The following is a 16111-nucleotide window of genomic DNA, read 5'->3' as shown; positions in this document are numbered from 1 at the left end:
CAAGCTCTTGTTCTGTCCAGGCTGGACTATTGCAATGCTGTCTTGGCAGGTCTTCCAGCCAGTTCTATCAAATCTCTACAACTAATTCAGAATGCGGCTGCAAGATTAGTCTTTAACGAGCCGCAAAGAATGCATGTCACACCTCTGTTCATCAATTTGCACTGGCTACCTTCCTTTTTTTTTAATTTTAATTAATTTTTTTATTTTATTTTATTCCGCAAGGATGCATTACATTGATCAAAAGTGACAGTTAACACATTTATAATATTACAAAATGTTTCTTTTTCAAATAAATGTTGTTCTTTTGAACCCTCTATTCATCACAAAATCCAGAAAAAATGTATCATGGTTGCCACAAAAATATGAAACCGCACAACTGTTTTCAACATTGATAATAATAATAAAAAATTAATGTTTCTTGAGCAGCAAATCGGCATATTAGAATGATTTCTGAAGATCATGTGACACTGAAGACTGGAGGAATGATGCTGAAAATTCATCTTAGCATCAATTAAATAAATTAAATTTTAAAATATATTCAAATAGATATTTTAAATAATATTTTGGTAATAATATTCCACAATATTGCTGTTTTACTCTATATTTCATTAAATAAATGCAGCCTTGGTGAGCAGAAGAGGCTTCTTTCAAAAACATTAATTTTGTTTATTCGGTAACGCTTTACAATAAGGTTAATTAGTTAACATTAGTTAACTACTTTAGTTAACATGAACTAAGAATGAACAACACTTCTACAGCATTTATTAATCTTAGTTAGTTAATTTCAACATTTACCAATGCATTATTAAAATCAAAAGTTGTGCTTGTTAAGATTAGTTAATGCACTGTGAACTAACATAAACAATGAACGACTGTATTTTCATTAACTAACATTACAAAATGTTTCTTTTTCAAATAAATGTTGTTCTTTTGAACCCTCTATTCATCACAAAATCCAGAAAAAATGTATCATGGTTGCCACAAAAATATGAAACCGCACAACTGTTTTCAACATTGATAATAATAATAAAAAATGAATGTTTCTTGAGCAGCAAATCGGCATATTAGAATGATTTCTGAAGGATCATGTGACACCGAAGACTGGAGTAATGATGCTGAAAATTCATCTTAGCATCAATTAAATAAATTAAATTTTAAAATATATTCAAATAGATATTTTAAATAATATTTTGGTAATAATATTCCACAATATTGCTGTTTTACTCTATATTTCATTAAATAAATGCAGCCTTGGTGAGCAGAAGAGGCTTCTTTCAAAAACATTAATTTTGTTTATTCGGTAACGCTTTACAATAAGGTTAATTAGTTAACATTAGTTAACTACTTTAGTTAACATGAACTAAGAATGAACAACACTTCTACAGCATTTATTAATCTTAGTTAGTTAATTTCAACATTTACCAATGCATTATTAAAATCAAAAGTTGTGCTTGTTAACATTAGTTAATGCACTGTGAACTAACATAAACAATGAACGACTGTATTTTCATTAACTAACATTAACAAAGATGAATAAATACTGTAATAAATGTATTGTTCATTGTTTCTTCATGTTAGTTAATACATTAACATAACTGAGCCTTATTGTAAAGTGTTACTGTTTACTTCCTCAAAATGACTAAAATAATCTTTAACAGAACCATTAATGGTTCTAAATCAGAACCAGAACCATCACGTTCCAGCATGTTTATGTGAAGCTCCTGCTTGGTTGGTTGGTGGAAAGACATTATTTCCGGATCCGGTCCGCCATGTGGTTTGCGACTCTAGCTCCATCTTTTTGTTGGAATCTATATCTTACTATCACTCTCTGTTGTTTAAACTGCTAAAATATAACTTAACTCTTACCATATTTCTGATATTATCTATCAAACTAATTTGATATCGTTTGCTTTTTTATCTAAACCGCTAGCGCAGCGCGTTAGCATTCCGTTAGCCTGTTAGCATGTCATTCGCACCTACCGTTTCTTTGATCTCTCACTCCGTTTTTCATGAGTTCATCAAACAACTGTGGTAAGTCGGAATCATTCAACAATCACGGTGAATAATGGCTTCTTCTCCACTGCACTGCTTGCCACATGTTTAGTGTAGCTTTCTCTGTCAGCAGCGAGGGATTCACATGTGATAAATGCAGGGAAATTTCAGAACCAGAGACATGCATCCAAACTTTAATTGAGGATAGTAAGAATGCGAGGCCTCTCTCTCTCTCTCTCTGGTCCCACAACCCACTGCATGAGAGGACAAGGCAAGGAATGTAATCCAACCACACACTCATAGATTACCTCACCCTCCTCCAACTCTCTCTCTCTCTCTCTCTCGCCCTCTCGTGATATTGCTGCCAGGTCGGAATGTTTTTCTTAGCCTCTCCTACACACTTTCACACACACGGCCCTCTCCTCTCCATTCTACCCCCCGATCCTGTCCCATCTCTCTCTCTCTCTCTCGGGGTGGGTGGGTCTGGTCTAGTAGAGCTGTTCTGAGTTAAACCCCCTCACTGTGATCTCACACTCTCTCATGTCTAAACCTGCCCGCTGGAGCTGCTGCTGTTCTTACTCGTGCGTTTGGGTTTGGTACAAAAATCACATTTTTGCCACTCCTCCCACTGGTGGGTGAAACTTACAGGGCAAAAGTATTTGTTGCAGGCCCTGAAATGTATATTTTGATCAGATTTTCTAATTAAAGCCGTTATTTATGTCCTCAGTGTCCCATGATCTTTCAGAAATCATTCTAATATGCTAATATGTTGATTTGCTGCTCAAGAAACATTTCTGATTATTATCAATGCTGAAAACAGTTGTGCTGCCAAATATTTTCATGGAAACTGGTGAGTTTGGGGTTGGAATGATTTTTTTTTTATTCCGCAAGGATGCATTACATTGATCAAAAGTGACAGTTAACACATTTATAATATTACAAAATGTTTCTTTTTCAAATAAATGTTGTTCTTTTGAACCCTCTATTCATCACAAAATCCAGAAAAAATGTATCATGGTTGCCACAAAAATATGAAACCGCACAACTGTTTTCAACATTGATAATAATAATAAAAAATTAATGTTTCTTGAGCAGCAAATCGGCATATTAGAATGATTTCTGAAGATCATGTGACACTGAAGACTGGAGGAATGATGCTGAAAATTCATCTTAGCATCAATTAAATAAATTAAATTTTAAAATATATTCAAATAGATATTTTAAATAATATTTTGGTAATAATATTCCACAATATTGCTGTTTTACTCTATATTTCATTAAATAAATGCAGCCTTGGTGAGCAGAAGAGGCTTCTTTCAAAAACATTAATTTTGTTTATTCGGTAACGCTTTACAATAAGGTTAATTAGTTAACATTAGTTAACTACTTTAGTTAACATGAACTAAGAATGAACAACACTTCTACAGCATTTATTAATCTTAGTTAGTTAATTTCAACATTTACCAATGCATTATTAAAATCAAAAGTTGTGCTTGTTAACATTAGTTAATGCACTGTGAACTAACATAAACAATGAACGACTGTATTTTCATTAACTAACATTAACAAAGATGAATAAATACTGTAATAAATGTATTGTTCATTGTTTCTTCATGTTAGTTAATACATTAACATAACTGAGCCTTATTGTAAAGTGTTACTGTTTACTTCCTCAAAATGACTAAAATAATCTTTAACAGAACCATTAATGGTTCTAAATCAGAACCAGAACCATCACGTTCCAGCATGTTTATGTGAAGCTCCTGCTTGGTTGGTTGGTGGAAAGACATTATTTCCGGATCCGGTCCGCCATGTGGTTTGCGACTCTAGCTCCGTCTTTTTGTTGGAATCTATATCTTACTATCACTCTCTGTTGTTTAAACTGCTAAAATATAACTTAACTCTTACCATATTTCTGATATTATCTATCAAACTAATTTGATATCATTTGCTTTTTTATCTAAACCGCTAGCGCAGCGCGTTAGCATTCCGTTAGCCTGTTAGCATGTCATTCGCACCTACCGTTTCTTTGATCTCTCACTCCGTTTTTCATGAGTTCATCAAACAACTGTGGTAAGTCGGAATCATTCAACAATCACGGTGAATAATGGCTTCTTCTCCACTGCACTGCTTGCCACATGTTTAGTGTAGCTTTCTCTGTCAGCAGCGAGGGATTCACATGTGATAAATGCAGGGAAATTTCAGAACCAGAGACATGCATCCAAACGTTAATTGAGGATAGTAAGAATGCGAGGGCCTTAGATATGGCTTTGGATCAAGCGGTAACCTTACAATCTCTCTCTTGAATCCATCACGAAAGTGACTTAAACTGCAATTCATCGATTGGCTGCTAGAGACTTGCTCCAAAAGGAACTCAATCCCGACGGCAGCCATAGTGCGCCAGAACACCCACCAGCTTATTGGTGGAGAGGAGACAGAGTGAAGAAGCCAATCAGCAGAAATGGGGATGGTTAGGAGGCCATGATGGTCAGCGGCCAATGGGCACATTTTGTTACATCCCTATTCTTTTATGAAGGACATCCTGGGATTTTTAATGACCACAGAGAGTCAGGACCTTGGTTTAACATCTCATCCGAAGGACGGTGCTTTTTGTCAGTATAGTGTCCCCGTCACTACACTGGGGTGTTAGGACCCACACAGACCACAGGGTGAGCACTCCCTGCTGGCCTCACTAACACCTCCTCCAGCAGCAACCTAGTTTTCCCAGGAGGTCTTCCATCCAGGTACTGACCAGGCTCAACCCTGCTTAGCTTCAGTGGGCAACCAGTCTTGGGCTGCAGGGTGATATGGCTGCTGGCTAAAACAGTAGCATATAGCATTAGCTCCTTAGCCTGAGCTAACTTGATCAAAGACACTAGAAGGCAAGCCTGTAACCTTTAACCAAAAAAGCGTAACGGCTAACGCTTCCGCTTTGGCAGTATGTGGGAAAGGATGTTTTTTTTTTTATGGATGTCTATGGAGGAGAGGCTTCACTGCGCTGAATAAACAGTTTTTTAGAGGAAACGGCTTATCATTTAATGAATCCGACAGCCTATCAGCTAATCTCCAACATGTTTTACACTAAGCAATACTTTTGGATTAAACTATTTTTAGAGTTTACACCGAAAAAAATGCTGTTTTATAAGAGAAGTCACTGACTTTTTACGACAGGTGGGATTTAGCTTACGACATTTCTCATTCATTCCTATGGTATCCGTAAACGGCGACTGAGTGTCACACAACTCTGACAGTAATTCAATGATGTCTTGTAATTCAAGGCTGTAATGTGTGCCTTAATAACCAATCACGTGATCCAAGTTGACCATTACGCGTTTTCCAATAGTAAGTAATACAGACCCTCTCATCTCCCTATAGTAAGAAAATCTCTGACTTGATCACGTCAAGCTAGGTAGGCGTGGTTTCAGCAACCAGGCACCTCAGCTCCACCCATGTCCCGCCTCTTTGCCCATTTTCGATTATCCAGGAGTGACGTGCAGTGACACGCTGCCAAGATGGCATCCACTTTGGGCTTCAAAAATGCTCTGCAGAAACCTATGGGTGACGTCACGGACACTACGTCCATTGTTTTATACAGTCTATGCTTTGGATGCGCCTAGCTTAGCGAGTCCCGTACATTGTTCGGTTCCGGTTGCAGAGCCCCCGCAGCAGGGTGACTGAAAGGCGGCATAGACGTGGTACAAAACACCGCTCTTCCGTTTTGATCAAAACATTAAACCGGTTCTCCCCACTCAGTGATGCACCCACTGAGAAACCTGTTGAAACAGGCCCAGTTAATGGCGATTCTATTGTATGGAACGTGAAAATAGAGACACCAGCCACGTTTAGCATTAGCCACCATGTTTTAGTGACAACGGCAGACTGTTGTCACTCAATGGCTGGATGTCTAAGTGGTGCCCACAGAATAACATAGGTTTAATAGACAATAGGACAAGTTTTTGGGGCAGACCTGACCTGTTGAAAAGAGACCTGACCTGTTGTTTGTTCTTGACTAACTGGGGCCCAGGTCAGGAAGCAGACAGACTAAACCAACCGTCTGCTAGCTGCCTCACGTCACAGATATCAGTTAATTCTCAGCACATAGAGACTCTTTCACCTAGATATCATACTATAGGGACTGTGTCTGTTCCCCGAACTAGCAAATACAAAAAACGTCCTAACCAATTTAAGAGTAACAATTTAATTGATGTTCAACAAATAAAAAAACATATAATACAGAAAAACAAATGATAAAGCTTGGCTTAATGAATATTAGATCCCTTTCTTCAAAAGTGCTTAAATTATATGATTACAGATCATAACTTAGATGTGCTCTGTTTGACAGAAACCTGGCTAAAACCAGATGATTACATTATTTTAAACGAGTCTACCTCCCAAGATTACTGTTATAAACATGAGCTGCGTCCAAAAGGTAAAGGGGGATGTGTTGCTACAATTAATAGCAATATTTACAGTATTTCTCAGAGGTCTGGTTCCAATTTAAATTCATTTGAGGTAATGGTGCTTTCTATAACATTATCAAGTGTAATAAGTGTTAATGTTAAATCCTTTGTAATGTTTGTACTGGCTACTGTATACAGGCCACCAGGGCACATAGACTTTATCCAAGAATTTGCTGATTTTCTATTTGAGTTAGTGCTGGCTGCAGATAAAGTCTTAATTGTTGGTGATTTTAATATCCATGTAGATAATGAAAAAAATGCATTGGGATCAGCATTCATAGACATTCTGAACTCTATTGGGGTTAGACAACATGTGTCAGGACCTACTCATTGTCATAATCATACTTTAGATTTAATACTATCACATGGAATTGTCAATGTCAAATGTCAATGACACTTAAATTCTGCAGCAGAGTGACGATATCTGGGATCATTATCTAGTCTTGTGTATACTCCATATAGCTAAAGGTGCACATTCAACTCCTTGTTACAAATATGGTAGAACCATCACTTCTACAATAAAAGACTGCTTTGTTAATAATCTTCCTGATTGGTCTCAATTCCTCAGCATATCCAATAGCTCAGAAAAACTTGATGGTGTAACAAAATAATTGTATCAACTTGTTAAATCATCTAAACCAACAACATGTACAGTATGTTAGGTCCTATACCATCTAAGCTACTAAAAGAGGTGCTTCCAGAAGTCATTGATCATTAGGATGTCGTTAGGATATGTCCCAAAAACCTTTAAAAAACTGGCTGTTATTAAGCCTCTTATTAAAAAAACACAACTTGATTCTGGAGAATTAGTTAATTACAGACCAAACTCAAATCTCCCTTTTCTGTCAAAGATACTAGAAAAGGTCTGCTCTCATCAGAGTTACAAATGACCTGTTCTTACCATCTGATCATGGTTGTATTTCTTTATTAGTGCTACTGGATCTTAGTGCTGCGTTCGTCACTATCGACCACAATATACTTTTGAATAGACTAGAAAATTATGTTGGCATTTGTGGAATTGCATTGGCATGGTTCAAATCATATTTTTCTGACCGTCATCAATGCGTAGCAGTGAAAGAAGAAGTATCATATTCACAAGTGCAGTATGGAGTACCACAAGGCTCAGTACTACTACCATTGCTTTTCATGCTTTACGTGCTAATCATCAGGAAACATGGTGTTAGCTTTCACTGTTATGCTGATGATACTCAGCTCTATATTTCCTCACGGCCCGACGAAATATACCAATTCGCAAAACTAACAGAATGCATAGCTGATATAAAAAACTGGATGATTAGTATTTTCCTACTGTTAAGTTCTGAAAAAACATTCTGAAAAATCGTCTGCATGTAATCTAGAACACTATCTAGCACTTGATGGCTGTGCTGATAATTCTTCATCATCATTTAGGAATCTGGGTGTGCTATTTGATAGCAGTCTTTCCTTTGAAAGTCATGTTTCTAGCATTTGTAAAACCGCATTTTTCCATCTTAAAAACATATCTAAATTACGACCAATGTCAAATGCAGAAACGTTAATTCATGCGTTCATGACCTCAAGGTTAGATTATTGTAATGCTTTATTGGGTGGTTGCTCTGCATGCTTAATAAACAAAATCCAACTTGTCCAAAATGCAGCAGCTAGAGTTCTTACAAGAACCAGGAAGTATGACCATATTAGCCCGGTTCTGTCAACACTGCACTGGCTCCCTATTGAACAACAAATACATTTTAAAATCTTGCTAATTACTTATAAAGCTCTGAACGGTTTAGCTCCTCAGTACTCGAGCGAGCTCATATCGCATTATAGTCCTTCACGTGCGCTGCGATCTCAAAACTCTGGCCATTTGATAATACCTAGAATATCAAAATCAACTGCAGATGGCAGATCCTTTTCCTATTTAGTGCCCAAACTCTGGAACAATCTACCTAGCGTTGTTCAGGAGGCAGACACACTCTGTCACTCTGGCCCCTGACTGAGCCTGGTTTCTCCAAAGGTTTTTTTTTCTCTCCATTTCTGTCACCGATGAAGTTTTGGTTCCTTGCCACTGTCGCCTTTGGCTTTATTTAGTGCCCAAACTCTGGAACAATCTACCTAGCGTTGTTCAGGAGGCAGACACACTCTGTCACTCTGGCCCCTGACTGAGCCTGGTTTCTCCAAAGGTTTTTTTTTCTCTCCATTTCTGTCACCGATGAAGTTTTGGTTCCTTGCCACTGTCGCCTGTGGCTTGCTTAGTTGGGGATGCTTAATTTCTGGCAACATTGTTGACTTGACTGTACAGACACTATTGGAAGAGAACTGAACTGAGCTGGACGATTTGATCACTGAATCAACAATGAACTGACTTTAACTGATAAACTGACTGTTTTCTATTGTCCTCTTGCATTATCAGCACACGTTTTTTCTGTTAAACACTGCAAAGCTGCTTTGACACACTCTGTATTGTATAAAGCGCTATATAAATAAAGGTGACTTGACTGCAGTGTTTAAAATGCAGTGTCTGTACCTGCTCCAGTGAAGTCTGGCCTCTAGGTACAACATTTTTAATCAGGAACTGTCCTCCGGAGTCCAAGCTGAACCCGGTCTAATGCTCAGTGTTGCTGCTGTAGGTAATGCGGTTGCAGGTGCGGCGCTCATGAATCCTCTGTGGTCTCTGCGCCAAACCTGCAATGAAACGCATTCAGTCGCATTCTTTATGCAACAGAACCGGAGTCCAAGCTGAACCCGGTCTAATGCTCAGTGTTGCTGCTGTAGGTAATGCGGTTGCAGGTGCGGCGTCATGAATCCTCTGTGGTCTCTGCGCCAAACCTGCAATGAAACGCATTCAGTCGCATTCTTTATGCAACAGACCCCCCTCCACCCGAAGCGCCTCCGGCCGAATCACGGGCAGCAGGGAGGGGCTGAACTGTGCTTTCTGAAATTGCCCTGTGGAGAATAAATGGGCATGTTTGAGAAGTCAGTGGCAACACCTTTTTATTGCAGCCCAATCCCACCCTCCACCTCCCCCACCCGCAGAGCTCAGGGAACCGTTGCCATGGTGATCCGGTATTCTGACTAATGTATGGATGTGGAAGAGGAATTCCTGGAGACAGTGAGGAGCTCTTGTGCTACAGCTCTCTTACAAACCAGTCTGAGCTCAGACCTCTCTCTGAACTTCCAAAACACTGCCAGAGTATCAATGTGCTCTGGAGGAACAACACATGGCACTTTAAAGAATTCAGCTCAACAAATTAATTCTAGAATTTTATATATCATATACCATTTATATATATAATTTACACTGTATATATAGTACATTTACATTGATAAGATAAAAAAAAAAACAGCACCATTGTATTACTATACTATCTGTTAATAACACTATATCTATATATTGTATATCTATAGGTAATACACCTTGGGAGCCAGTGATTTTACCATGGTAAATGGATGTTATTGGGTTCTTACGCAATGTGGATTGTCTTTACATTTTAACCATGGTTTAAAAAATAAAAAATCACTGTACTGCACAACATTCATTGGTTTAATGCGGTTGCCAGATTTATTGTGAACTAAAACTAAAACCATACCATTTGTTAGTCGAAGTCTTAAAAAAAAATAAAACTAAACAAATTGAACCTTGAAAAGAAAACTTGATATTGATAATAAAATTTTATTTACATATAAAAAAAACTACTTTTAACTAATTAAAAAAATACTCATATTTACTAATATGAAAATGAAAACCAATTTATAAGTCAAGTCACTTTTATTTGCATAGCGCTTCATACAATACTGATTGTGTCAAATCAGCTTTACAGTGTCAAAAAAAAAAAGTATTGACAAAAACCATAGTATATTACTGATACTAAAATGACACTGCAGTGTATTATAAAAACTACAAATGTTCATTAATTAAACCATTTATTATGTGAACCGTTCCATCCATGTAATTTAGCTCATTGGCCTATCTATAGACAACTGTAATGCTTTCTATAATTAATATAACAATAAAGAAAAAATATTCAAAACTCAATGAACACAGCGGTGCATCAATGTAAAATTAAACTGATGTGCAACTGGCCATTATAAAACTGATTTTGACTCTAAAGCCTAGTTTGAAGCTCTTGGTGGAAGTTTATCGTGTTTAAAAAAAAAAATCATATTGCTAATCTGTTTTGCATAATGCATAAGAACGTCTTTTACTCCCTGTAAACTGTAACACACAGACTTGCTTTATTTTACAGTGTTCAAACGAGGCTCATCCAATGAGATTTTAGATCTGTTTCATGAGGAGTCTGTAAAAGTGTTTAAAACGTGATGAGCTCCCACTCGAGCATTAATTCGGCAGATCTGCTGCCGCTGGCTACATCAAGCTATTAAATATTAATAGAGCATCTAAAGCGTCCTCTAGGTAAAACACACACAGGATCGGGTTCTACGATGAATAATGGAACGCAATCATCGTAGATTACTGACGGACCGCTCAAACAGATGGCGTCAAAGACTAGAAGCAGCACAGTTTAGTCCCAGTGTTTACATTTTAATAGATGATTTCAGGTCCATTTCTGTTCACAAATACATTTGATTGATTACACGGACAGAAATGAAATGTTAAAAGTGCAAATGCGGACAAACGGTGTATATCATAGGTGACGGCTTGTCATGAGGTTAAGAAACGTTCCCAGCACACAATGACGTGTTTTTCACACAACACAATTCAACAAGCGACTTGATTGTCAATGGTGATGCAAACCAATTAAAACACGGATCAAACTTCTACATACACAGAAATGAAGAATTTTCTGCCATATTGTCACAAATATCCGACGCACACATATACACACAAATGAACTATAGCTTCTATAATAATCTCTTATCTTTGAGTAACATTAAAGGAAAATTATTCATAAGACTAAAGCTTTTGTCTCTAATGTGCAGAGATCATTTGAATCTATTCACTGGTTATGAGAAAAAATCTGCGAAACTATGACAGCATATGAAGAACAGCAACTATACAGCAAATCTGTCTAATGAAGATAATACTCGCAAGCCCCTATTTTGAGTCCACTATGAAATTACAGCTTCAGTGTTTTTAAAAACACATGCAGAATGACACCAGATATTCCGTTAAGTCAGTAAACTACATCGTCTTTTTGGGTTGAAGATCCCTGTTAGGAGCAAAACAAAAAAACGACATCTGAGTGAATCTCACGAAAACACATCCCGCTCACAATTCACCACAAAAATCAAAACCATCTTTTACATAAAGAAAATAAAGCCTATTTTCAGCAGCATTCAAATACTTTGCATTATTCTTGCCAAGCAAACGTTTCCCCCCAAAATTCTCATTACTGTAATGCATGTAATGCTCAGTGTATGTTATTTTGTCATTTTCATTACTAATAGTTGTTGCATTATATTAATTACATAGAGAAACTGTTTAAAATGCACAATGTGCACATTGCCAAAATTTTTTTAATTGTAATTCTCATACTTTCAATCAGGATTCATAGTGTAACAGTATTTTTTGTTGTTGTATTATACTATTAATTTTAGTAAACAAATTAAAGGCAGTACAACAAATACCATCATGATGTAAAAATATTAATTAGTGACATTTTGCATTACCTTAACGTGAAATAGTTTAAAAATGTGCTGTGTGTGTCACAATGCCAAAAAATAAATAAATACAAATTAAACCTATTTTGAGGAGCATTAAGATATTTCATTCTTTTTTTGTTAGTATTATTTGCATTATTCTTGCCAAGCAACTATCTTCCCACAATTCTAATTACTAATGTATTCAGACGGTGTACTATTTTTGTGTATTGTTCATTACAGTATTGTATTTCAATAAAAATAATGCTGGAATTTTTATACCAACATGTATAAATATCAATTAGTGACATTTTGCATTACATTAATGTGAAATTTTTTAGGAACGTTGCATTTGCCATCATTTTTATTTGTATTATTAGCATTATTCTAGTCAAGCAAGCAGTTTTACTGTAATGCATTTAGACTTATGTACATTTTTTGTAATAGTCATTTTTGATTATAGTAAATAAAATGCTGTATTTTTTCTTTATTTAAATCAACAAATTAAAGGCAGTACAACAAATACCACCATGATGTATAAATACTAAGTAGTGACATTTATGCTTAAAATAAGAAATTGTCACAATGCAAAAAATCTAACAGTCCTAAAAATAGACAACTTTCTTGCAAAACTATAAAAATCATACTTGACCGCTTTCGTGAGATTCACCCATTCAGTGCCGAACACGACGAGATACAACATACAAACACTGATGTATTGCATAACACAGGTCATTTGCTGACGGCACGTAATCTACAGTGCAATCTGTGCCGTAGTCTTAGAAATGGCTTCCTGGGTGACGCGACTAAACCCAGAGATTCAAGTAGAGTTAAAGGATGTATTTCTACGCATGGAATGTCAAAATTCACACAAATGGTCATGGCAGATGCCTTAAAGGGAGATCAGAGGACAAACATGCAGCTTTTGGACTACAGCGGATCACTAGAGAGGCCCTGAGGCAGCCGGACAGGAAGTGACACGCCTGGACGCCGCCATCAGGGCCAATCAGAGCAGGTGACTTATTCCGATCTATAAAGTGCTCGTCATAAAGGATTGTAATAGACTGATAATGACCTCAGTCTCAGTGATAATGGTCTCAGTATGGGATCTGGTTCTGGTAGTATTGCAGCATATCGTAGGTTTTGCTCCTGTATCAGAGAAACACAGAGTTTCACCATAAACGTTCACAATAACACACTTTCTTTGAATATTATGTGACAAGGTGATGTCCGTTACCTGCTACTGAGGAAGCAGCGCTCGATGACTTTAATCATGAAGGCCGCGGCTTCCTTCTCACTCATGTTGGGGTTGAACCTTTGCCTGCCGAACACAATACAGCAGGGTTAATGTCGTCAACTAAAACTATTAAAAACATTTTTATTAATTACTGAAATAAAATCAGTATTTCAGAGGAAGTCACGACAGATTAGAGCATTAAACTATGATTTAATATTTAGTAACGCACTTCAGGAGTTTGATAGTCTGTCCTCTGAAGCACGGCAGCCCCGTGTCCAGCATTAACGTCACCAGAGATACGACAGCATCCATGTACGGCCTGAGACACACACATAGAAGGGTTTTAGAAAGCACAAAAACAGGCATCAAATATATCAAATTAAATTCTAAACAAGCTACGGATAGAAAACCAGCGTTATTATAGTATCAACAAGATGCTATTACAGTTTCTATTTTTATATTTAGAATTATTGCCTTGGCAAGCTGTTGAAAACAAATTAAAAATTAAAAGATTTTCTTTCTGTTTTATTTTATTTCCATGAATGGTTTCTGTTATTTAAAGGAACGGAAATGTTTTATGGTTTCAGTTTTAGTTCTAATTTGATTTTATAATTATATACTTTTGCAATCGTAAAATATTGGGGTGGTTTGCAGGGGACAGAGTCCGCCCACAGAGGGCAGCCAAAATCCTCTCAAATCCTTCCCAGACACCCTCATGTGTCCTCACGCCTGAACTAATCCATCTCGGAGGATGCTGAATTATTGAAGAGCGGCCGTCTCACCTTACAGCCAGGTATCCGCGCACACACATCTCCATGAACCATTTAAAGGGTGTGGCCTCCATCTTGCCGCCCATGATCATCACCATCTCGTCGGTCAGCTTGATGTCGGGCTCCCAGCCCAGATTACCCCCCGGAGAACTCTCAAACATGAAGCCGAAGTCTACAGGACACAAAAACACATAAAACACAAAGAGAAACAGTCATTTCATCCTTTTATAAAAGTGTTTAAAATTTTTATGTATTTTAATATATATATAAAAAAATGTAAGTGTATTGACAGTTAATTATAAGTCTGAAGTTAATTTAAAATTAATTTAATACATTTTTAAAATTTAGTTTAATTTGAGTTTTTATTGCAAGAATGGGATAATTAAGGGGTTGTACGGTGAAAATGTTACTTGTATGATGTACTAGAGACATACTATTAAAAAACATGAATATGTAGTGGTTATCAGGGTTACTGACATTACCTTAAAATATCAATATTAGATGAAAAACAAACTAAACAAAAATTAGAAATGCTGCCTTGGCAACTAACTGAAATAAGTTTAAGGTAAAGCAAAAAAAAAAAGACAAATTGGATATAAATAAAAGCTAAAACTGTACTAAAACTAAAATAAAAATAAATTAAACCTAAAAAAAAATTATTTAAAAAAAAGAAAAAACACGAATAGGCAGAAGCACATAACAAATTACAAAAAAATAAACTAAAATTCAAATAAAAACTAAAAGTATAAAAATGAAAGCTAATTCAAAATATTAATAAAACCCAAAACAGAATATAAACATATCATTTCTATTATTTTTGTTTTATATTTTGATTTAGCTTTTATTTTACATATATTTTATGTTTAAAATAACATTTTACATATCATTTACATACAGCAAAAACAGCCGGTTTGAATAAAATGGTAGAAAAAAAAGGGAGGAAAATTGTCTAAATTATGATGCAAGAAACCATGACTGATATTATAAGTGGATATAAATTGCTACCAAAGAATGTGGCATCTTTAAGTTAAGCTAGTTTGGTTTAACCTGACTCACCGATGTGGATGAGGTGGCCTTTGCTGTCCAGCATGATGTTACCATTGTGTCGGTCTTTGATTTGTAACAGGAAGAGCAGCAGACTGTATGCGGCCATACTGCGGATGAAGTTATACCGAGCCTTTGAGAGAGAGAGAGAGACATTCCACAAGACGTATAAGAAATAAATGATCAGAGCTGCAGAAGCAATTCAATACAAATGTCAGCTTTCTGTGCAAACCAATTAATTCTTTAAAAATCCTACAATGTGATTTTCTGGTTTTTTTTTCTCATTTTGTCTCTCATAGTTGAGGTATACCTATGATGAAAATTACAGGCCTCTCTCATCTTTTTAAGTGGGAGAACTTGCACAATTGGTGGCTGACTAAATACTTTTTTGCCCCACTGTATATCTAAACTATGAAATTTACTGAAGCAAATGTTTGTCACCTTCTGGAAGGCCAGTGTGGACTCATCCCCGTACTGGTTCCTGAAGTAGTCGTACATGCCAAAGTCAGTCTGCCGACCGAGCTGATCGCGGGACTTACAGTCCGGAATACATTCAATCACGCCACACTGAAAAGAACCAAACAGGAAATCCAGGTAAGCAGAACTTCAACAGGTCAGGAACAGGAAGTCTGACAGGAAGCTGGAATGACACTCACTCCAGGAGCAGTGGCCACCACCCGGTACGGGAACACGAACAGGTCCAAACCCACCAGCTGGAAGATGTTCTTGAAGAGACCGATGATCTGAAGGGCAAGCATGTCCTGATACCAGAGAAACAAAATGACTGTTTAATATTAACTCAAAACACATCAAGGTCAAATTGCATCCCCCGTTTCATGACAATTAAGCCATATATAACAATTTATATGAGAATTTCCCATAAAATTCTCATTACTGTAATGGATACACTGAAAAAATATAATATAATTAAATATACGATGTAAAACAAACGGCAAATATGGTGGCGACACCTAATGGAACAGCTGAAATTAACAATATAATTATTATTTAATTATATTTAATCATAT

At 36.6% G+C, this 16111-nt stretch overlaps 1 protein-coding gene across 1 annotated transcript in view; it reads right to left on the bottom strand.

Moving 5' to 3' along the window:
- Positions 1-12582: 12582 nt before the first annotated feature.
- The window catches only part of LOC107548966 (phosphatidylinositol 4-kinase alpha), a 41833-nt gene continuing 38304 nt past the window's right edge, over positions 12583-16111 (bottom strand). The window contains exons 46-52 of the mRNA XM_016229846.1: positions 15740-15844; positions 15525-15650; positions 15096-15216; positions 14052-14211; positions 13499-13588; positions 13270-13353; positions 12583-13181 (exon numbers count right to left, since the gene is read on the bottom strand). Of these exons, the coding sequence (XP_016085332.1) occupies positions 13130-13181; positions 13270-13353; positions 13499-13588; positions 14052-14211; positions 15096-15216; positions 15525-15650; positions 15740-15844 (738 nt within the window). The 3' untranslated portion in view covers positions 12583-13129. The remainder of the gene's footprint in view (positions 13182-13269; positions 13354-13498; positions 13589-14051; positions 14212-15095; positions 15217-15524; positions 15651-15739; positions 15845-16111) is intronic.

Source organism: Sinocyclocheilus grahami, unplaced genomic scaffold (genome assembly GCF_001515645.1).
Source record: "Sinocyclocheilus grahami isolate Dianchi unplaced genomic scaffold, SAMN03320097.WGS_v1.1 scaffold359.1, whole genome shotgun sequence".
Classification (NCBI taxonomy): Eukaryota; Metazoa; Chordata; class Actinopteri; order Cypriniformes; family Cyprinidae; genus Sinocyclocheilus; species Sinocyclocheilus grahami.
This window is presented reverse-complemented; position numbering and strand designations above follow the sequence as displayed.